General features: G+C 29.8%; 2 protein-coding genes across 3 annotated transcripts; both read right to left on the bottom strand.

Annotated features, from left to right (window-relative positions):
• Window positions 1-1,479: 1,479 nt before the first annotated feature.
• LOC115696996 (uncharacterized) lies at window positions 1,480-4,009 on the bottom strand. 2 transcript variants are annotated; one of them, XM_030623893.2, is made up of 5 exons: window positions 3,819-4,009; window positions 3,267-3,463; window positions 3,081-3,153; window positions 2,338-2,503; window positions 1,480-1,851 (listed from the first exon to the last, which is right to left on the bottom strand). In XM_030623893.2, the coding sequence occupies exons 2-5, from the start codon at window positions 3,418-3,420 to the stop codon at window positions 1,744-1,746; spliced, it is 501 nt and encodes a 166-aa protein (XP_030479753.1). In that variant the 5' UTR covers window positions 3,421-3,463; window positions 3,819-4,009; the 3' UTR covers window positions 1,480-1,743. The 2 variants fall into 2 exon arrangements, with proteins under 2 accessions (XP_030479753.1, XP_030479752.1); XM_030623892.2 differs by having other exon boundaries at window positions 3,267-3,453; window positions 3,819-4,004.
• Window positions 4,010-6,718: 2,709 nt separating this feature from the next.
• On the bottom strand, window positions 6,719-8,912 carry LOC115697299 (chlorophyll a-b binding protein CP29.2, chloroplastic). Its single transcript, XM_030624245.2, has 2 exons — window positions 8,073-8,912; window positions 6,719-7,226 (listed from the first exon to the last, which is right to left on the bottom strand). The coding sequence occupies exons 1-2, from the start codon at window positions 8,568-8,570 to the stop codon at window positions 6,867-6,869; spliced, it is 858 nt and encodes a 285-aa protein (XP_030480105.1). The 5' UTR covers window positions 8,571-8,912; the 3' UTR covers window positions 6,719-6,866.
• Between the last annotated feature and the right edge of the window lie 15,440 nt (window positions 8,913-24,352).

Here is a 24,352-nt window from a genome sequence, read left to right as displayed (position 1 = left end):
ATATATGATACGATATACCATAGAAACTAATAAATCCTAATCAATTAATTTAGTTCTCATAATTATCCAAAAAAGAAGACCAAAATTATTACAAAAATATAGTAATTTTAACACGGATTTAAAGTTTTTTTTATCTTTTATAAAATTATGAACGGTTTATTTTTAAGCTATTTACACTTTTTTTTTAATGTTAATGCTACATTTACATTATGTTGTTTTTATATTGTTTTTTATAAAAATATAAATAAAAAACAGTTTTTTACACTTCAAAATAGTTTTTTTTTTTACATTTTTACGGAATTAGACATAGAAACCCCTAGTGCAACTAGCGCTGCAACCACTTTAGAAACTCAAACCGTAAATTTGAAAAAAAAAAATTAAAAAAATAATATAAGGAGTAATTCCCCTAAAAAAATATCCTTAAAAAATTAATTCAGTTTATTAGTAAAAATATAAGAAAAGTATCATTGCAATTACTTTGCGTAAAAATTCTTTAATTCATTACCTTTGTAAAGAAAAATGTTAGTATCATGTACCTAATCACTTTGTAAAAAAAAAATGAGAATCTTTCACAGAAATACCTAAATTAACTAACTTTCTCTTACTATATATTTATAGGATAAGTCTGATTTTAACAACTTCTTTTCAAACTCTCTAAAACATTGTGTTGTTGTTGTTGTTAATATCTTCAACAATGGCAAACAAAGTTTCATTACTGGTGAAATTAGTGGAATCAATAGCAACTGAATTGGCTAACTCCATTCAAAGCATGGACACCATGATTGAAGAGCTCAACTACCTGACCCTCACTCATCACGGTCACCAATATTACCATAAAGATCAACAATGTCTCAAAACAAACTTTAATCACTTACTAACTCAATGCTTTTCTTCATATCCTGGGAATCCCAACATTGACTCCAAATTCAAGGTTTCACACAAACTCAACTCCAATAATGCCATTCTCTTTGATCTCATGGTTGAATTGAAAAGGTTGAATGAACAAGAAAAGGGCTTGATGATGAAGCTTACTACTTTCTTGAAAGTGGTAAAGAAATCTCAAGATGATTGTGATGAAACTGATACTGATACTGATGAGGATGATTATTCCTCTGACTTATTTGCTAAGTTGAAAATCTAATAGTATTTTATGTTTATATTTTTCATTTCTTCTTATTATTATTCTTGAAACTATTGTTTGAATAAAGATTTACAGATAAAGAACTTGCAAGAATTGGTTGGTATAGCAAGGAGTGAAAGAAGATGATTTGAGCAAGATGACTAATCAGTGGGGAGTGTGATAAGTATCTGATTTTTTTGTGTATTATTGAGTGTTGCTCTTCATGTATTCTCTCATAGACTTATCTCAATAATAATCTCATCATTGCAACTCACTCTTACCTGTTTTCATAGCTCTAGTTCAACCAAGAATGAGAATAGTAATGATTAAATGAGTAATCCAATCTATTTAGTCAAAGATTGTTACAAATTATTAAATTAACATTCTTTATTTTCTTTCCCAATCATTTTCTTTTGAAGATTAAAACATTTAATTTTGCAAAAGTAAATGACTCAACAAAAGAATTGAAACTTGGCCAAAATACATGTAATAAATGGGACAGAGAATTTCAATCCCCAAAACATACATGAGGTATAAGGATTCTCAATAGTCAATAGTGTAGTGGTGAAATTTGTTTCCCATGAGAAAAAAAGGGACCTTTGACTGAAAAATAAAAAATCCAGCTAGGAAGAAGATAGTCTCCCTTCAGGCACTTTTCTCTCCACAGCACCTAGTCTCTGAGGAGGCCACACAATGTGACTCGCCCTTCCTTGAACTAAACCTAGAGGAACCTGTCAACCACAGTTGGTTCTGGTTTAGCATAGTTTTTATAAAGCTACATTCACAAGCTTATAATGCAATAAAGTCAGTTGAAAGATTAACTAATTGCAACTTTGTCCAGGAAAAAGTTCTGTGCACTTTAAACTTTTTCTGTTTGCAATTGAAATGCAATCACGATGCTTTTATAAAAGTTTAAACAGCCTTGCAGCCTAGTTTGTCTTTTGATCGGTATAGATTTTGAATTGTGAAAAGATAAAGAATGTGCCTAAAAGTATGCATGGATGATGGATTGCAACAAAATCTAAAACTTGATGGAAACTGAGTTATAACAACATCATGTTAAGTTCCATTCACTACTGTTTAGCTACTAACATAAAAGACTATAGTTTGTGCTACATCACAGGATTTTTGCGACATTTTTAACACCTAAGAAGATAATAAGAGCAATTATGCTATTGTTAAAGTATCTCTTCATCGACGTAGTAAAATCAACTTACCGGGCCAAAAGAATTTGAATCCATGCTGGAACTAGGATTGTCTCCTTCAACCCAACAGTGTCCTTGTGGAATTTTGATGACATCTGATGAATGACGAAGCCCAACCCAATCTCCAGGCAAGCCAATTATTCTCTTTATGTGCCTCTCCTTGTGATTCTGTGGGGAGCTGCAGATGTTGCAACTAAGTAAGTAGTGTTTTTCAGCATCACAATCTTGGTGTCAATAGAGTGTGAAGACAAGCTTAAATCAAAAGGATAAAAATAATAATAATAATCAAAAACAAGCCAACATTTAAATTTGATCAGATCACCAGTAGAGGAATGTTCACTCAATGCCCCACTGGTAACAATGATGTAAGAGGTTTCTATAATAGAAGGAAAACAATATGAAACAGGGCAACCTCCCATAACCACATGCAAGGTTGCATTGCTTGAGGCTTAGAAAACTACCCACCAATGTAACATGAATTCCAATTAGATCATTCCTAAGTAGTATTGCAACAGGAGGATTTCTACAATTTATTCTTTGTTTTACTGGTCAGCAGTTTCTTCAAACCCCCCTAAAAGATATGATACCGACATTTTCTAAGAATGTCTCATAGATAGTTCATTATGCTAGGTAATAAAATTGAAGGAATTAGTCATACTTGAATGAATACTACTGAGCACTACAAGTTTTTACATCCAAAAGACAGTGATTAATCTAACAAAAAGGATATCCAAACAGAAAAACGGAAGGATTACCTGAAAACAACTACATCACCATGTGAAAATTTGTACTTCTCTAGACAAAATTTCTCCACCAAGACATAGTCATCTGCAATCAAATCCATAATCAGGCAATAAAACACACAATCATACAGCCAAACCTATGAATGGTAAACCATTATTTTAACATTCTGAAACAATTCACAAGTTTCCTTTCCATACCCAGCAAAGTATCAGAGCTGGAATTAAATGTGGGAGACATAGAAGAACCCCGAACGGCAGCAACACTTGCATATCTATCAGAAATGGTGATTCCTATGAGCCCAAATGTGAAAATCCTCTTTGAATAATTCCACATAATATTCTGAGTTCCCATGTGTTTGTTTTCTCATAATCAAAACAGAACCATCTGAATAAAACTATATCAGTAAGTAAGTTACTGAAAATAAGCCTCTCTATTTATCAATGTAGCAACACCCCAATTCAAATTCATAATTAAATCAGTAAGTAACCCAAGTATCTTGAATTACCAACAAATCAAAATCTAAGAATTTAACTCCCTTTGAAATTTAACAATGTGAAAAGAAAATAAGGAAATGAAAAAACAAAAACATAGAAATTCATGATAGATATTAATCAAAGGCCATTTAGTCACTAGTTTCTCTTAGACAAATAATCAAACACATTGTAAACAAAAAACTTTTGTACAACGAATTGCAAAGTAGAAACTAGAGCGAAGTAAATAGGGTTACATTGTAAATTGAATAATCTTACTTGAATTGAAGAAGAAGAATTGGAGAGACTGTAGGTCTAATCAAGAAGTGAAAATTTTACACTCGAGAGAGACTCGCCGGAGATATATTGAACCGGTAAGAATTCGTACAAGAGTACTTTCTTTCTTGGCCAACAGCAAAATTTAGTTCCTCTTACCAAAATGCCCTCAAAACTAATATAGTTATGATTTTTTTTTTTCTTTTCTTTTTACTTTGTTAAGAATTTTTTTTAGAAAACCCTAATTTTTCTTTAGTAAAGAAAAAACAATTATATTCATGAGAAAAATTTTGTTTTAGCATTGAGAAAAGTTTTTTAATCCAATTCTTTTGTTATTAACTCAAAATTTCGTTCACAAAAAATGAGACTTTTTTATGAATTAAATTAAATAATTTCTATAAGAACTTTTGAAGAATAATAAACACAAGATATTTACGTGGTTTTGTAGTTAATTGTACATAGTTTACGAGTCATTATAATTTTTAATGTTTTGTTTACAAAGTATCGAATGAAAAGACATACAAAGAATCAAAGATAAATTTCTTTCAAAGTGATTACTTGATCGAAAATTGACCATCCCTTGCTCAGTAGTCTTCTCTCCTATTTATAGAATTTTCATATGGTAGTTATTTTTTTTAAGACTTATCTTAATAACTGTTCATGAAATATGGTCAATTCCCACATTTCATACAATTACAACGTGTGGTAAAATGCATAAATGCTTAGTAACAATCATTTGGTTTAATCCAATAAACGGTTATTTCACTGAGAAACCTTCCTACACTTTGCTGCTCGCATATTACATTAGCAGTTTACCATGTGGGTTTCTTAAATTCGTCTCGCATTCCATGTGGTGACTCATCTCGCCTTTGTATATCTTGCATTTTCTTTTAAGGTATAGATTTTGTACTTAGTCACATTCGAGATGATTGCAATACATGCTATTTTGTTCTCGCATGTTCTCTAGTTAACATTTAAAATTTTTACTCACCTTTAATTATCTTCTTAACGTAAGACTTAAATATAAAATTGCTAATAGTTATTTTCGAGGAACTTTAAATACCATATTTATTTTTCTTAAGTGCATTCTCTTTTATTTTCGAACTCGTGTTGTGACTATATTTGTTGCTCGAAATATGGACATCACATTTACATTGTAGTTTTTTAAAATTACTTGTATATTTTAAGAAAATTTGATAACAATAATAATAATTTGCAATTAGATAAAAATTAAAATGATAGTTAATATTCAAACACTACTACAAAAATAGTTTTTCCTGGCGTTTTTAAACAGTCGTTTAAGAGATTCTCGTCGGTTTCTATAATCGTCGCCTATTCGACCGTCGCAAAACGGATAAAATAGGCGACGGTTAAAAACTGTCGCTAATGTGGACTTCCCGACGATTTAAAACCGTCGCCTATAACAGAGTATAGGCGATGGTTTTAAACCGTGCCCTATATTATAGGCAACGGTTTTAAACCGTACCCTATACTATAGGCAACGATTTTAAACCGTGCCCTATACTATGTTTCTTTTATGGTGGTTGATTTGAACTGTGAATTCAATATATATATATATACTAGTCTCATTATCACAATTAATTAAAATATAACAATTGAATGTAAGAAAAAAATATTAGTTCTCGGTTTAGGCGGATTAACCTGACCAAACCAACTAATTCATTGGAAGGGTTACTAATTTCTTTTCTTTTTTTTTTAATTTGACGGGTTGCAATTAAATTTTTGTAACTCGATCTTCATAATTAGTTGAATAAAATGTAGAATAAACCAACAAAACTGACTGACATACACTCTTAATTCTAAAATTCAAAATTAAGATTAACTTGTAAATACTCATCGATTAATGTATTTAATTAAGGGTAATTATGATTTTTACCCCCTGAACTTTGACATGTACCAAATCATATCTCCTGAACTTTTAAGGTCGTTAAAAATGCCCCCTAAACTATTGAGATTGTTGGATTTAAGGACTTTGTCTAATTTCATTAAATTTTACTATTTTAGTGATTGTTTATATACTAAACCATGCTCCTCAGTCTTTGATATCTACCAAATCATCCCACTTGAACTTTGACATGTACTAAATCATGATCCCTGGACTTTCATCCATGTTAGACTTTTTTACTAAAATTGGAAGAAAAAAAAGTCCTTAAATCCAAAAATCTCAATAGTTCAAGGGGCATTTTTAACGAACTTAAAAGTTCAGGGGGCATAATTTGGTACATGTCAAAGTTCAGGGGACAAAAATCCTAATTAGCTTTTATTTAGTGTCTACTATATAGTTATATTGATATTTTTTTTTTTTTTTTACATTGAAACAAAACACAAGTGATATATGTGTTTTGAATTAAACTAATAGTAATAATAAAAAAAAGTGTTGTAAAAAAGTATATAAATAAAATAGCTTTAATTACTTTTTATATGATTATTTAAATTGTTAAACAAATTCTAATCATATTTTATTATTTTGTTCTTTTTTTGTTTTGTTTTTTTAAATGGTGCTATAACTTTGTTTAAGATATATATTTATATTTAGCTCTAAGTAAAAATTTAGAATAATTTTATTGTAATGGCATAGATATAATAATGTAATAATATTATGTCTAATTATTAAATACAAATACACTAATCTCAAAGGATGACATTTGTCACTAATTTATAGAGAGTGTAAAAGAAAGTACAAAAGAGTTTCCTTAACACTCTTGTTGTCTATAATTTAACCGAAAAATAAAGTGTTTTGATGCATATTGTGTGTGCTCTTAGCAACTTGCTATGTTTTTATTATTACGTTCCTATGAAATGAAGGGGAAATTTAATTCCAATTTCACATACATCTCATTCTCATACAAAACAAGCAAAGCTCACACATTGATTTGATCCCATCCCCATAATTGATCATACCTCTATTTTCACAATAATATTTTTACAAGAAAAAGTTGAGAAAGAGATAAAGAGTAGTAGTTCAACTAAAAAAAAAAAGTACAAGAAGATTAATTCCCATTAGATTTTTTTTTTTTTTTTTTTTTAATTTCAAGAGGTGAATGTGTCAATAATGGTGGTGTGAAGTGGGTCACTCAAATGGGTAGCCCAATTGTTGAGTGGGCCCTTTCCAGTGGCAGCGGCCTGGACAGCAAAGCCCAAAAAGGCAACCATGGCGAGACGAGCGTGTTTGATTTCGGCGAGTTGAAGAGTGGCCTTCTTTTCTGGGTCTTCAGCAAGGCCCAATGGGTCAAAGAACTTTCCACCTGGGTAAAGCCTCTTTTCTGGGTCCAATTCTGCGTTTCTCTGAAACTCAATGTACCCAACTACTAAAACCTCTATCCATATCAGACTTGTTATTGAGAATGGTAGTGGTTGCCCCAAGTATGATGATCCATCCACTAGCTCCACCTATACATACATATACATACATCTAAAATTAAGGGTTTACAAAAATAATAAAAAAATTACAAATATATAATTTTATAGAATTTTAAATATTTTTAAGAATTTTTAAATTTTATTTACACAAAGTATAGTATTTTTATGTTGTATTCATGTTAATTTGTTACTAATTTTTGGTTATCTTTATGTTATTTTTTGTTGTTGTTTTGATATTATTTTGATATTATTTTTATGTAATTTTTTTGTTGTTTTCGTATTTTTACAAAAAAAACTGTAAAAATGTAAAAAATAAAATATTAAACATAAAAATAAAATTTTTTAACAAAAAAAAAAAAAAAATAGTGCCTAGGTAATTATCCCTAAAATTAATATTCCATATAATTACATAAAAATTAGTGTAATAATGTTCATATTGGTTTGGTCTTGGATTGTTATTAAAGTTTAGACTTAATTGTTATGCATGCCACTTTGTCACTCAATTAATGTCTATATTTTATAAACAAATTGACATAGATTAGAATATTAACTGAAAATAATAATATAATCAACTTTGCTTCAAATTAAAAAAATACATATTCCATAAAATATATAAATAATAAATTTCCTCCCATATCTTTTAATTTTTTTAAAAAGAAACAATGATTTAAACTAATTATAATTAATTAAACTTGTGAAGGTTAGTGATCAAATCTACATACTTGAAACTCACACTTGAGTTTGAATTTGATGGGTATAAATTTTACAAAATATAAATAATTATATAGTAATTAGTATAATTAAGTTATCATTTAAAAAAGAAAGAAAAAACACTAACATTACTTTACTATAAAAATAATTTACGTACGGACATACCTTTCCGGCATCTTGCCAGGTAACTCCGGTGAGCCACTCAACAGTGAGAGCACCGAGAGTAGCAAGCATGGCCCAACGTCCATGAATAAGCTCACACTCCCTAAACCTCTGAAGCCCAAACACCTCACTGTACGGCTGGAACGGCGTAGATTTCACGTCCGCCACCTCAGTCCTTGTTCCGATGATCTGCCCGGCTTCGTTCTTCGCCAGATTCTGATCCAGCGAGTCCAGATCGAACTGAAGGTACTCCGCTGGCTTTCCCAGCCCAAATGGGTCGAATCCATAGTCACCCACTAGGGTTCCGTCTAGATATTCAGGTGCCTTAGCTCCGGGGAACCAAAGTGGGCGATCGTTACTTGGCCTTATCGATTTCTTAGGTGGGCTTTTCTTGGCTCCGAATCCGAAACGGGCCTGGACCCGACCCGAGTTTGAGTGCACGTCGGGTAAACGTGTTCCGATGAATGAGGACGTGGCTGCGGCTGATGTCGTGGTGGCCATATTCGGCTAACGTGCGCCGGTGCGTATATTAGCAGAAGGAGTGTGCTGAGAGTGAGAATTTTTTTTCTTCTGGTAAATTAAAGAGACATAAATGGGTTTTGATTTTTATTATTTAAGATTTTTGAAATCGAGCTGTATGGGAATTATCCATACGTGGCGAGTTTATAAACGTTGGATCGAGGAGAGTATCCATCTGACGGTTCTGAACAGCTCGCGCCTTATCTTTGCCTTATCTAATAGTGGGCTTTCAACGTATTTGGGCTGGCCCACACTGTCGGATACCCAATTCACTTTGTGGTTGAGATTACATTACTCTTCTTTATTGAAGAAAATCTTATTGGTTCCTTTTATTTTCTCAAGATCACGGATATTGATAATAACTTCTAAAAATAATAATAATAAATATATAATAAGTCTTCAAGGAAAAGGATTATGTATTTATTTATGATTTTTGGATTTTTTGGGTTTCTATTTAAGGAACAATGACTAAAGATTTTTATTAATTTGATAAAAACCACAAAATAATTTTAGTTATTTATTTACATTTTTTATTGAATAATTAGTGTTTTTAGCTTCTAGACTTTCAACACTACTTAATTCTCCCCCTTAAAATTAAAAAATTTCCTAAAATATAACAGTTGTATAATCATACCACTTTTGTTAAGTTCCGTTTCTTTTATCGTTAAAAATTAATATTTTTACCCTTAGACATGCTCAATACAAAATTTTGTCCCTTTTTATTGACAAAAATTAAAAATTATAATTTTCTATTAATTTTGAGAAAAAATTTTATTAAAACCCTGCTAAAAGTATTAAATTAATAAAAAAAAATTAAGTTTACTTAAAAAAATCTAAATTATTTAAAAAAAAAAAATCAAACTATATTATTTATAAACAAATATCTTCAAAAATCAAACTAAAATTATTGAAAATCTAATAAATAATTTAAACAAACTAAAATTTTGTAAAGAAAAAATTAAGCTTATTTATATTTACAAACTCATACAAAATAAAAGGAAAATAATTACAAATTCAATAAAAATATTATTTTTTTAAAAAAAGTTAAACTAAAAAAAATATTATATTTACTTAAATAAATCTAGATTTTTGGAGTAAAAACTAGACTCAAACTTGTTCTCGTAAAATTTAGTTTTTACAAAAATTAAAATTTTAATATACATTTTTATATCTAAATATATATTTTTAATAAAAATAAATAAAAATTTTAAATCGCTTAATTTATTTTAAGATTTTTTTTTTTTTAATTTTGTTAATCATTCAAAATAATTTATTTTAAGACCTAAATTAATCTTTTAAGATCTTCAAAAAAAATTGAATCATTCTCATTTTTATTTGAGGGGGTACAATTTGATAGTTGTCAAAATTTAAGGGAGAAATTGCTAATTTACAAAGATACGTCAATATTTGAACAAAATAATAAGACGAAACCTAACAAATGATTAAATTTCTGTAAATGTAAGTTCAAGAAATTTTTTTAACAACCCGTATATTTTAGGGAACAGGATCGGATAGTATCAAAAGTTTAGGAGACAAAATTAATAATTATTCTTTTTTATTTAATTTGTCTCAGCGCCAACTAAATTTGTAAAGAGTTTAATTTTTCAGCTAAATGGGACCAAAATAATAATAGAGATCACTCATAAAATATATACATATTATTAAAACTTTTTTCATTGAAAGTTCATTGTATTATTAATTAAAATGTAAATTTGTTAATAAAATAGCATGAAGATTAGTCGGGATAAATCTCCCTCTAAATCGACGACCTGAAAAAGAATAAGCAGCACGAGCCAAAAAATTAGCTGCCTTATTCACAAATCATTTAACAAAAATAATAAAGACATTGCTTTAAGTAAAATATATATATATATATATATATATATATGTTTACAATTAGAAATAATCAACCCACATGGAGAAGTCATTTGGAGAGTATGACATTGCATGAACAACTACTTGACAATAAATTTTAATAATAATTTGAGAAAATTTTTGATGTTTGATCCAAGTTAGAACCTCTTTGACTCCCATAACTTCTGCCATATTCGGTTGTACACAACTAGACAACAACTTTGAATCAGCTTCAATGATATTTTCTCTATGGTCACACGCTACCCAACCAATCCCAAAGCTATCATTCCCACCAACAACAGAAATATCTACATTGATCTTAATCATGTTATTAATAGGTAAAATCCAATGCTCTGTACTAACAACAGAAAAAGAAGTAGACTGCCTAGCATTAGTGTCATTATTTTGAGCATCATTCCATTGAGATAAGTAATACCAGATTAAACAACTTCATTGACAACAAAACTACTACCTTGCAAATTAAACCAACAAGCACCACAAAACCCAACAAATCATTGCTACCTGACTAGTTTTAGCCTTCGAGAAAATAGTCAGAACATTAGAAACGAGCTAAAAAAATCAGGATACAATGTCCCTAAAACCAAAGCATCAAATCATTTCCAGCAAAGTGAAGCAAACGAACATTCAACCATGATATGAATAATTGTTAAGCTATTTTTAACCTAGATTTTGGGTGATATTTAGAGTTATTTTTAGTCACTTTTAATACTTTTAGGAAAAAATTATACTTATTTTCTGTGTTTTTAGGTTTCTTGAGTCTGTACAAGTCTAGAGCATCAAAATTTAATAAAGAACCAAGGCGAGACAAACTAGATTGAAAAATCTATTTTTCAACCATTCACCGCCGCGACGAGATAACTTATGGCCATGACTAGATTTTGGTAGAATGGACGTGTTTTTTTTTTTGCCTGATCCAATGGCTGGATCGAGGCTTAATTTGGCCGCAGCTAATTCTTCATCACCGCGGTGAGCTGAGCTGACTTATGGCTGCGGCAAAACTTAGGCAGAAAGGGCATGTTTTGATCAAGATGGTAATCTCACCGTAGCGAGGCTATTAGTGGTCTCAGCAAGAGAGTTCGTACGACTCGAGGGTAATTTCATATTCTTGCAATATTTTATGTTTAATTTGCTTATATTTAAAGGAACTGCGAGTTAGAAAATTAACCTTAAAAGCAGTAAAGGACCACATCGAGAGTGAGAGTGGCAACCCAGATCTATTCCACAATCATTTTTTTTCTTTTTCTTTTATTTATTTTATGTTAATTTTTATTTTTAGTTTTATTATGGATATGAACATGGATATCATGAACTAAATTCCCAATTTAGAGATGTGATGAATGTTAGTTGATGTTTTCCCGATTTAGTTAATGTGATTGTTAGTTTTTTCTTTCCTGGATTATGTGATTTGTTCTTATTTTCTTTAATGCATGTTTTAGACTGGTCATCTTGAATGTAAAATTTGACAAGTGAATATTAAGAATGCTATAATTGAACAAACATAGGTTTTGATGTAAAACGAGAGTATTTACATAGCCTATGTGACATTTAGATTATGTAATCAATGCAAATTATATGTTAATTTCTGCAAGTAGATAATATAAGATTTAGGACCTTAATGATCTGAGAAGTGTTAGAAATATTTTTATAATCTGTCATCACTTAAAAGGAGAAAATTAATATTTTAATTAATAATTGGGTAACTAAAATAACAGGATTCATATTCCTAATCATTAATCCATAGTTAACTACACTTTTTATTGTTTATTTTATTGTCTTTTAATTTTTAGTTAATTAATTGCTTAACTATATTTTCGATTCTACCAAATAAAAATATAAATCTAATTTAGTGGTACTCAATATCAATTCTCTAATGAATCGATCTCATCTGTGTGAGTATTTAACAGCAATAAATTACGTACACTTGCGTAAACTATAAAATTAAGCAACAATAATAGACTCAACTCCTCCATGATACACTTGACACATAAAAAAAAACATCTACATGTTCTCCTAGAAGCTGCATGGATGTGGGTAAGATACATGAGCAAGCTCTCCATAACACATGATGGACTTTTGGAGGGATTTTAATATTCTAAAGATTTTGCCAATACAAGAACTAGTTGTTCCTCCCACCTCCCATTCAAAACTTGAAGATACTTGTAGGCACTCTTTTACACTATATATATCCAAACTACCAAACTCTCCCTATTCTAATACCATTGGTCCACTCCTAACGCATCATTAAGAACAACACTCTGAATGAGCAATTTGTCCCGCTAAGTAAAAAGGTTAGACAACAAATCAACATCCCAAACCCCAGAACTCGAGATCACAAGCTGAACTACCTTAGCATTCTCCTAACCAGGATGAATCGAAACAATAAAAGTAATTAATTAATTTTATTATATTTTTTTTAATTTTTTAATATACATATTATAATAAGAGTAATGATATGTGCACACATAAATCACACACAAATATAATATTATTTGTGTGTGAATTATATGTGCATATATTATTACTTTTTTTGTGTTTTTATTTTCATAAAATACATATTTTTAAACATGTTATGCTTTTAATTTGTAATGTTTTTTTAATTAATATGTGTACCATATGTTTTTTACTTTGACATGGGGCACATTTAGAGACAGTTCCTTAGAACATTAAATTGCTCAGCAACTAAAGGTAAAGCTATTGAGACAAGATATTCATTTCTATAGGTAGCCCGAGAGCTAGCCCCTAAAAAGAATTCTCTAGAAGTTTACTCTTCAAGAATAATTTCTTGTCAAGTATATTGCTCTTAAGCTCCTCACAACACAAGCTATTTTACCCATAGCATTGACCAAAATGGGAGCTACTAGAGATGTGATGTTGAGTTCGTACACATGGTAATTTAGATTCTTCACAAAAAGTAAGATAATCATAAGGTAATTTGATTTTACTATCTAACTTGTTTTCTACAATGTTTCCCATGAAAGAACATATCAAATACATTTTCTGGCCCTTAAACACTCGAGGAAGAGATAAAGAGGCTATTCTATAAGATAACATGTCAAATACCTTATCTGGCCCATACGTAATCATATGAGGAGGAGACAGAGAGGCTTTATGTGTCTTTCACTCTAAGATAGGCTCATGAACCATGCCAACTATTAACTAGAGATTTCACCTGCAATTGTACTTTTGATTTTATTTACACAAATACAGAATTTTATTTAATTTTAAAATATACTGACATTTATCGTATTTTTTTTATGTGTGCACCCAAAGTGAAAGTAATCTGCTTTGTTCTTAGTAACTTTAAAAACTTTTATATAGCTACATTGATGGTTATTTTGGACTCAAGAATAGTATTATTACGATCTATTATTCAAGGTGATCCTTTTGATGTATGGAAATTATTTATCGAGTTTTTTTTTAAATCGAATTAATAAAATATTAAGCTAAGAAAATATGATTTTAGAATAAATAAGAAAAATATGTTTACCTGCTTGAAGTGTTAATTATTCAGCAGGTTCTTAAACATCGGGTTGACTAACCGTTGGTATGTTGCTCTGGCATTCTTGACCTAAAGGGCATCAGTCCGAAAGCTAGTGCATTCTTGATCAGCCACATGCATCTTAATTTGGTTGTAACCTGAGTAGGCATCTATAAAGGCCACAACTTATAACCAGATGTGGCATCTACCATTTGGTTGGTCCTTAGAAATAGGAAACAATCTTTTGTTGAGTTTTATGCCCTAAATAAAACTCATTTCATATAATCAGATTTACTTATTAATAAATATCAGAAATAACATTTTATGTTGCATGGTTCACATGATTTATTTCATGATTATATGTGTATATAATGTATGAATTCTTTTTAAGTCCAGAACATATGAGTTGGTTAAAGATTATAGTGTTGTCAGCACAGTGGAATATAATCTTTATTATATGTTCAAAAGTTGATTCCCTGATTTGTCAGAACACTGGATTTAGACTGACATGGTATAATCAGCGATAGGTATTCTTACACCTTGGAAAAGTGTTATGTCCTTTCCAGGACATTGGCAAAGTTTACCAGTATCGGATGTATGGAGTATACATCGGAAGGGACCGATATTGAACTTTGATTAGATATGTTAAAACTTACTGTAATATCTATTCAATTCAATATAACCTGTTGATCCTAGATCAAATGATCGAAATCCTGATATGGTTAGGCTCAATCTCAAGAGTGTTATTCGTGTTCTTTGATTTGTTAAGTTAAGCCTACTTTTGGGTTAGGGTGATACTTACATTTTGGGAACACGGTAGTGGAATTGAGTGGGAGCGCTAACATAAATATGGAATCTATAGCTTCTATTTGGCAAATAGAAGTAAAAGATGATTTCCTTCGAGCTTAACCAAACGAAGATAAATGGTGGAGATCTCAATTCACTTAGGTGAAATATCATTTATACAGGGTTAAGTGTTTTAAGGATAAAATACATTGTAGGGTGTTACGGTAATTTAATCCCTGTACAGTGTAAATATCTATATAGAGGATCATTGATCACATTAGGGTTATAACAATGGATAACTAATGACGTGTCTATATCGTGGAACATATAGAGCGTTTCTATATGACTGAGAGTGCAATTCCAAGTTCTAAGTGTGGATTCAATGAGGAATTAATAAGTTAGGGAATTTACTTGGTAAATTCGGTTCGACTTATTGGAAGCTCGGTTATATAGACTCATGGTCCCCATACTAGTTGAGACCATACTGCTTGTAAGACTCAGTTAATTGATTTTAATTAATCAATTATAATTCTAAAAGTTAGACTATGTCTACTTTATGAATTCTCACAGTTTAAGGATGAAATTGTAAAGAAAAGGGTTTCTAGGTTTAATTATTGATTAAGAGACTTTGTATGTCTAATTAATAATTATTTTAAATGACAATATTATTTAATAATCTATTTTAGTTATTAAATAATTAGTTTTGGCATTTAAATGATTAGAATTGGAAAAATGGCATTTATGGAGAAATTGAAATAAAATTGGGGAAACTGCAAAATCCAAGTGAGGCCCATATCACCCTATGGCCGACACCTCTTTGCGTGTTTCCCAATTATTATTTTCAATTTTAGTTGCCATGTAATTGCTAATCAAAGCCTAGCAAAAATAGGAAAGTGGTTGATCACACTAAATAAGGCAGTTAATTGATTACACAGTAATTAAGGAAACTGTTTATTTGGAAAGTTGTGCTCTCCCTTTTCCCTATATAAAGCAACCTTGTTCTCTTCTCTTGCATGGATGATAAGCCACGAAATTGAGAGAGAAAAATAGAGAGCAATTTTGAAATTCTTGTGAGATGAGTAGTGCCCACACACATCAAGTGGTATCTCAATCATAGTATGGAAGACTATGGAATTTCTGCATCAAAGAAGGAGAAAAGAAGATCCAGGTTCAGATCTTGGTGATGCTCTGCTACAGAAAGGAATCAAGGGCTAGAGATCTGAACGGAAGAAGTCATATTATTCCGCTGCACCCACTGTAAGGTTTTCTAACTTTATATGTGTTTATTTTCATTGTTTTAGAATTCATATTAGGTTGTTAATCCAACATACTTGTTAGTAAATCTAGATCCTGGTAAAATAATTTCCAACAACTGGCACCAGAGCCATGGTAATGATTTACTTTCATGTAATATGAATTAAAACGATGATTGATATGTTCTGTGTTGATTCGGATGGTTTCATGTTGGTTTATGTGTTGTTTGATGAATGTTGATGTTGTACAGTTTCGATTCCATGAAAAATATTTTTTCGATTTTTGAAAATATTTTATTTGGATTCCTTGTGAAAAATTGAGCAATTTTCGTTTTTACGGAACTCGATTCCGAGAAAAATTGAGAAAGATATGAATTTTGGAGGATTGGAAATCATGGTTGCTGCATGCAGCCTATCCTGACAGTTCCCCACAAATTGCGAATTTTTGAGGTTTTTTCCCCAAAAATCCAATTTTTTCATGGGATTGTTTCCCAAAATTTATTTTTCCAATTTTAAATATTTCTAAATTGAAATGTTTCCAATTTTAAATATTTTCAATTTGGAATTTTTCCAATTTTTAAATATTTCTATTTTGGAATATTTCCAATTTTAAATATTTCCTATTATGGTCAGATTTAAAAATTTGTTAACTTCTTTAATATTTATTTATTATTTAATTATAAGATTAGATATTTTGATATTTAAGATATTTTAAATTAAAAGATAACTTTGTCTTTTTATTTAAAATATTATATTAAAATTATCTTATATGACAAATTAAATAATTAATAAATTTGAAATTAACATAGATATTTTTATAGATATACTTACCATAATGTTTTTCAAATTAAAAAATTTGTTATTTTGTTAAATATTTAATTATTTATAAATTATAAGTATAAAAATGATATTTTTTCTATACATATCATTTTTTCCTTATTAGAAATTTATAAATCATATCTTAAATATTTAAATAACATAGATATTTTTGTAGAGATTTGAATATTGCTTAATTTGAGATATTTTGACATATAATTATGGTAATTATTATTCATTTATTATTTTATTCCTAAAATAATAATTATTTAACCAAATATATTTTAGAATTGGTTTATTTTATTAAATTATAAGATCTGAAAGTGATATTGGAGATTCTTTCCTTTCAAATCATTGATCTTATTAGATATTTAATTTGATTCAAATAAACCTAGATATTTTAAAATTAGTTTCCTTTATTTGGTTAGTTTAAGAATAATAATTTAATTATATTAATATCTTGATTCACATCTGTTACATGGACAATGTTTGTTTATTTATATTGTTTATTCAAAACTTTTTAACAAACCTATTATTTATCTGATCTTAATTGCTATGATTAACTTGTTGACAGATCATGATCCAATGATCTGATTTTAATCATAGTCCAATTGACAATAGATCTTATAAATAATTTGTAACAGGTAAATTTTGTACTTCTTTCATCTGTGTAAACCTAGTAACATGATAGGGTCCATCCAAATCATTTGACCTGTGTAAGCCTATATGTTTGCTTTTGGGCTTAGCTGCATATAGGAAGTCCATTTAAGTTTTTACTAAGTAAATGGACTAGGTTGCTAAAATAAATTTTGACATAAGGAAATTTATTTAGGCCCAATTAGATTTGGGCTTATTCAATGAATAACAATTGTTTATTTTAAGGTTAAATTCCTCTCTTTTGGGCCTTGTGTGAGAGTTGGGGCCATAGAAGTGGGTACGACATATTGAACCCAGCTCCCCCTCACATGAACTACCCCAATTGTGAAGGCCCATTTGCCTTATTTAAATAATTGTATTAGGTTAATTATATTAGTCTAACCTAATTAAAATTGAATTAGCAACATAATTAACTTTTAAAATATATGAATTTTATTTTTCATTGTAATATTTTAAAGTTAATTTTAGAAAAACACTTAGTCAATGATATATTCTAGATAGTTATTTCTAGTACTAGTTATTATTTCTAATATTAAATAGGAAAATATCATTGATTGTGAAATTAATTGTCTCATAATTAATTTTGGTACAATCTAAGTTTAGTATATTTTCCTAGTATTAAACTAGAATTAATAATTAAGTTTCCTCTTTACTTAATTATTTATTTCTTGAATTTAATACATTTAATTAAATTGAAATTTCAATATCTAAGTTGATTTTCATCATGATACTTTAATATTGTTATTTTCATGTTAATTAAAGTTGAAAATTATTTTAAGTTTGGAATCTTATTTCAGAATAACTTAAGTTTGAATAATTTTCAGAATATATTTTATTTTATTTTATTAATCATTTCCCAAAATTTCGAAATTACATTTCTTTAATGTAGAAATTTCGAATTTTATTTGAAAAATAGATTAAAGTTGAAAATTATTTATTTAATTTTGGACCAACTTAAATCAGTGACTTTTTCATTTGATGGTTAATTAAAATAAATGAACTAAAATATATAATAATTAGAAATTGAATTAATTAGTCTATGAAAAGTCTAGATAGTTATTATCTGTTTTGCTTGAAGTATTTTTCTAGTGTATTTAATTAAATAGAAAATTAATATTTAAGTTGATTTTTTAATCATGATACTTAAATATTTGAAATTTTTCTTAGATATTTAATTAAATAGGAAAATTATATGTCTTGTTGAAATTTAATTTTTATTAATTAATTTTGGGCCAACATAAAATTAGAGTAATTTTCCAAGATTTATTTTATTTTATTTTAAAGCATTTTCGAAAATGCAATATATATTTATAGAAAATTAAATTTGAGTTGTAAATTAATTCAAATTAATTTTGAAACAACTTAAATTGAATAATTTTCTAAATATTTATGGAAATTATTACTAAGATGGAAATAATTCACGTTATTTATCCATCTAAGTATAATTTATAAATATTAAATTAAAATTTATATTTGGAATTTCTCATTCTAAATTGGAAATTTTAATTAAATAAATATATATTTAAAATAAATAGATTAAAATAAATATTCGAAGAAAATACAACCCTTCATTAAATAATGAGCTTTATTATTACAAGGATATTCGATCTCCATTGTTGGTTTTACATAGCTATTGTTTTAGTGAGTAATCCTCCCTAATGGAGGAACGTTCATTAGCAAGTTAGCACCGTTTAATCTCGAAAGATAAGTAATCTTGTAAGTTTTTATATAGTTTATGCCCACCCTAATGGTGGCGACTGTATAAGACTTGCAAGAATATGAAACAATGGTGGAAGCTCATAAGATAGAATAGCCTTGACTCTCGCCTAAACGGGACAACGCGGATTCACATCTTGATCGAATAAAAGGTTGCTAGAATGTTTGACATTTTAGATGAGCTGACAACTCTATTCGATGAATGGTAGCTTTGACTCTCGCCTAAACGGGACACTGATATCAATTTGTTGAAAACCTTGGAAATTATTTAGGATTGTATGTTTTAGTATTTTCACTTGTCATTCCTACTTGCTATGTGCTTCATAATTTCTGAATTGTGTATGAATTTGTATTGAACCATGTTATTTTCTGTTATTAAATTGTAGTTTAATTTCGAATCTTCATTGTTGGTCTAACTTGATTTGTTTTTCTAATGAGATAAATCCCTAATGGATTTTCACCATTAGACTAACATAATAGTGTTAGATCTCGAAAGATAAATATTGTATATGCAACATCTAGCTGTTCATCAATTTATGACACCTTAGACTAGTGTTTTACAATATGAAACAAGAAGATTGTATAAATAAGATTACTTTGACTCTCGCTAATCGGAGCATCATTGGATTCTTATTTAAAACGAAATTATCCTAATTCCTCTTAGCTTATTCATTTCGAATTAGCTTAATGACATATCATTGGATGAATGGTCTATAAATCATATAAAGTCTTATTTTCTCTTAAGAAATTAGATGACGCATATAATTATATTCCCGGAATTCTATCCCTAAATAATATAAATCCTCAATCTTAGATATCTCCTACTTGTATAGGCAAATCATAGAGTTAGATTAGTAGTGGTGGTCCAAGAAAGAGTTACTAATTATACAGTTACACTTTCACAAGTGTTTAATAACCATTTTCTTTCAATGGATTCAAACTGTATGAGTTTAGTATTCTGTGAACAGAATCCACTTGCACTATTCTAAGAACTCTTTGATGTAACTAAACATAAGTCATCAAAAGACTACAACCATTTTTTTTTAATCTATGGCATTTGTATCTTGTTCATAGTGGTTTTGAGAAGATCATTCTCTGCAAAGAGTTAATATGCCTATATCCACTGAAAGTATAATCATCTCATTCGTAGATGGATGTACATTCAGGGATGGATATGAGTTTTCGTTGTATTCTTAAAACGATCACTCTAGATTTTACCTTATGCAAAGGAAATTTGAAATGTTTGAAAAATTTCATGAATTTCTAGCAATGGTGAAGGTAAATGGTTAAAGATCTTGCGAACTGATAGGGGTGGAGAAAAAGTTAGTAGATATGCAGTTCAAAGATCATTAATTTGATTTTGAATTATATCCAAACTTACCTCCCCAGAAATTCAAGTTGCATATTGATGATTAGTTACTAGTCGTTGCCTAAATCCTTATATGGTAATTTCAGAATGATGTAATGGTTGTATACTTAATGTAAATCATTACTAGATTCATGGATGACCTAATCGAAATCTTAAGAAAATCTAGAACTGCTAACCTTGGTTTGCATGTTTGTTAGCTATTCTAAGTGATTAGGGGTGGAGCATCCCATAGTCATTAGATAAGAAAGTGTTTGTTTAAACAAATACTGCTTTTCTAAGAAAATGACTAAGTCTGAAAGTAAAGTAGCAAATAAAGGAGATATTTTTTCTTGATTCCAAAAGTGTTCTATCATCTTATTTTACATATGATGATCCCACTGCCTCTGTTGTCTTAACACAACTGAAGAGGTCTATACCATTTAGTTTTCTTTGACATAGTTCACGGTACCTTGTTGTAGTGGGAGAGTTTCTAGGAACTCACCTTCTCATGACTTGGAAGACACTAGTGATTAAAATCCATTGTGAGTTTAAACAAGTAATGGATTGTCAAGATAAGAAACTAAGAAGAAAGCCAATAGAACTATGGTTTAATCCATTCACATGGAGTAACCTAAAGTTTTCTATTACAAGGACATGATAGGAAATTTTCGTTCACAAGTCTATTCAATGGACTTAACAAAACTTCATGTTCCTAGTATTATAGGTTTGAGTTTATCTAAACCTATGGCTTGTGGTATACCTGGAAATTACTTACTCTAATGCAAGCATGAGATGCTGATGCATTTTCTTTCCAATGGAAATCTATAGAAGCTTCAAAACTTCTTAGATATAGATTTTATTTATCTAAGGAAAAGTTTCAACTATTCCAGAGAAGATAAAGCCATGAAAGAATTTCTTAAATCAACAGTGAGAGGTCTCAGATATGCTTTAGTATGCCTTAGACCAGACACCTACTGTTGAGTGGGAGTAATGAGTAGGTATCAGATTAATCCAGGAGAGGAACATTGGAAGACAATCAAGTAAATCTTAAGATTAAGAGGAGGAACTATATGTTAGTCAATAAGGGTGTTTGTTTGAAACTCTTAGACTACACCACATCAGATTTCAAGACTTGCCTTTGTGCTAGAAAGTCTGCTGATGAGATGGTGATTACTTTGGGGGTGGAGTAGTGATTTTGGAGAAGTGTAAAAACCTATCTGAAATCTCTTGGTCTACCAGAGAGAGACTAAATGTTAAAAGTTGCAAGAAAGATACCTATTCAGTCTAAGGAAAAATCTATACATTTGTGGCAGTGTTCCAACTTGCCTTAACTACTAGGGTTACTTCCTGAATAACCAAAGAGTAGTTGCCCAAAAGTATAGAATCCAGTATCCCAAGAAAGTAGACATATAGAGAGGAATTTCACATTATCAAGGATTTTGTGATTAAGGAAGAGTAATGGTGGAGAAGAGGTTGTGTTTAATTCAACCTGTCAGATCCCATTACGAGGAGTTTACTACTATTACACTTGATTGGTATATCAAGGTGTTAATGATTATTTGAAATACACTTTTTGTTTTATATTAGTGCAAGTGGGAGTTTGTTGGGTTTTATGCCCTAAATAAAACTCATTTCATATAATCAGATTTACTTATTATTAAAGATCAGAAATAACATTTTATGTTGCATGGTTCACATGATTTATTTCATGAATATATGTGTATATAATGTATGAATTCTTTTTAAGACCAGTTAATATGAGTTGGTTAAAGATTATAGTGTTGTCAGCACAGTGGAATATAATCTTTATTATATGTTCAAAAGTTGATTCCCTGATTTGTCAGAACACTGGATTTAGACTGACATGGTATAATCAGCGATAGGTATTCTTACACCTTGGAAAAGTGTTATGTCCTTTCCAGGACATTGGCAAAGTTTACCAGTATCGGATGTATGGAGTATACATCGGAAGGGACCGATATTGAACTTTGATTAGATATGTTAAAACTTACCGTAATATCTATTCAATTCAATATAACCTGTTGATCCTAGATCAAATGATCGAAATCCTGATATGGTTAGGCTCAATCTAAAGAGTGTTATTCGTGTTCTTTGATTTGTTAAGTTAAGTCTACTTTTGGGTTAGGGTGATACTTACATTTTGGGAACACGGTAGTGCAATTGAGTGGGAGCGCTAACATAAATATGGAATCTATAGCTTCTATTTGGCAAATAGAAGTAAAGGATGATTTCCTTCGAGCTTAACCAAACGAAGATAAATGGTGGAGATCTCAATTCACTTAGGTGAAATATCATTTATACAGGGTTAAGTGTTTTAAGGATAAAATACATTGTAGGGTGTTACGGTAATTTAATCCCTGTACAGTGTAAATCATCTATATAGAGGATCATTGATCACATTAGGGTTATAACAATGGATAACTAATGACGTGTCTATATCGTGGAACATATAGAGCGTTTCTATATGACTGAGAGTGCAATTCCAAGTTCTAAGTGTGGATTCAATGAGGAATTAATAAGTTAGGGAATTTACTTGGTAAATTCGGTTCGACTTATTGGAAGCTCGGTTATATAGACCCATGGTCCCCATACTAGTTGAGACCATACTGCTTGTAAAACTCAGTTAATTGATTTTAATTAATCAATTATAATTCTAAAAGTTAGACTATGTCTACTTTATGAATTCTCACAGTTTAAGGATGAAATTGTAAAGAAAAGGGTTTCTAGATTTAATTATTGATTAAGAGACTTTGTATGTCTAATTAATAATTATTTTAAATGACAATATTATTTAATAATCTATTTTAGTTATTAAATAATTAGTTTTGGCATTTAAATGATTAGAATTAGAAAAATGGCATTTTTGGAGAAATTGAAATAAAATTGGGGAAACTGCAAAATCCAAGTGAGGCCCATATCACCCTATGGTCGGCACCTCTTTGTGTGTTTCCCAATTATTATTTTCAATTTTAGTTGCCATGTAATTGCTAATCAAAGTCTAGCAAAAATAGGAAAGTGGTTGATCACACTAAATAAGGCAGTTAATTGATTACACAGTAATTAAGGAAACTGTTTATTTGGAAAGTTGTGCTCTCCCTTTTCCCTATATAAAGCAACCTTGTTCTCTTCTCTTGCATGGATGATAAGCCACGAAATTGAGAGAGAAAAATAGAGAGCAATTTCGAAATCCTTGTGAGATGAGTAGTGCCCACACACATCAAGTGGTATCTCAATCATAGTATGGAAGACTATGGAATTTCTGCATCAAAGAAGGAGAAAAGAAGATCTAGGTTCAGATCTTGGTGATGCTCTGCTACAGAAAGGAATCAAGGGCTAGAGATCTGAACGGAAGAAGTCATATTATTCCGCTGCACCCACTGTAAGGTTTTCTAACTTTATATGTGTTTATTTTCATTGTTTTAGAATTGATATTAGGTTGTTAATCCAACATACTTGTTAGTAAATCTAGATCCTGGTAAAATAATTTCCAACATCCTTAGGGTAGGCTTTATTCAAATTAGTGAAGTATATGCACACTCGTCATGCCCCATTTGGCTTTGGTACTAGTACTGATTAGCCAAGCACTTCAGGTAATATACATCTTGGATAAAGATGTTGACAACATTTTGTCCACTTCTTGTTTTAAAGCTTCAGATTTGAATGGGTCAAGGGGACTTCTTTTTTGCTAAACGGTAGGTATATCTTTGTTGACGTTCAAAACATGGGTAATGACATTTGGACTGATGTTGGTCATATCTCCGTGAGTCATGCAAAGACATATGCTGACTCCTTGATGGTCTCCACAATTTCATTT

This window comes from Cannabis sativa, chromosome 7, assembly GCF_029168945.1.
Source record: "Cannabis sativa cultivar Pink pepper isolate KNU-18-1 chromosome 7, ASM2916894v1, whole genome shotgun sequence".
NCBI lineage: Eukaryota > Viridiplantae > Streptophyta > Magnoliopsida > Rosales > Cannabaceae > Cannabis > Cannabis sativa.
The sequence above is the reverse complement of the archived record's forward strand: the minus strand, read 5'-3'. Positions and strand labels throughout refer to the sequence as shown.

What these genes read in the sequence shown, in the direction of transcription:
- LOC115696996 (XM_030623893.2), bottom strand. Translation starts at nt 3,420, where the DNA reads ATGGGAACTCAGAATATTATGTGGAATTATTCAAAGAGGATTTTCACA. An exon ending in CAGCTCTGATACTTTGCTGG is followed by an intron (nt 3,154 to 3,266) that starts GTATGGAAAGGA and finishes ATTTGATTGCAG; the next exon opens with ATGACTATGTCTTGGTGGAG. An exon ending in GGTGATGTAGTTGTTTTCAG is followed by an intron (nt 2,504 to 3,080) that starts GTAATCCTTCCG and finishes CAACATCTGCAG; the next exon opens with CTCCCCACAGAATCACAAGG.
- LOC115697299 (XM_030624245.2), bottom strand. Translation starts at nt 8,570, where the DNA reads ATGGCCACCACGACATCAGCCGCAGCCACGTCCTCATTCATCGGAACA. An exon ending in CCTGGCAAGATGCCGGAAAG is followed by an intron (nt 7,227 to 8,072) that starts GTATGTCCGTAC and finishes ATGTATGTATAG; the next exon opens with GTGGAGCTAGTGGATGGATC.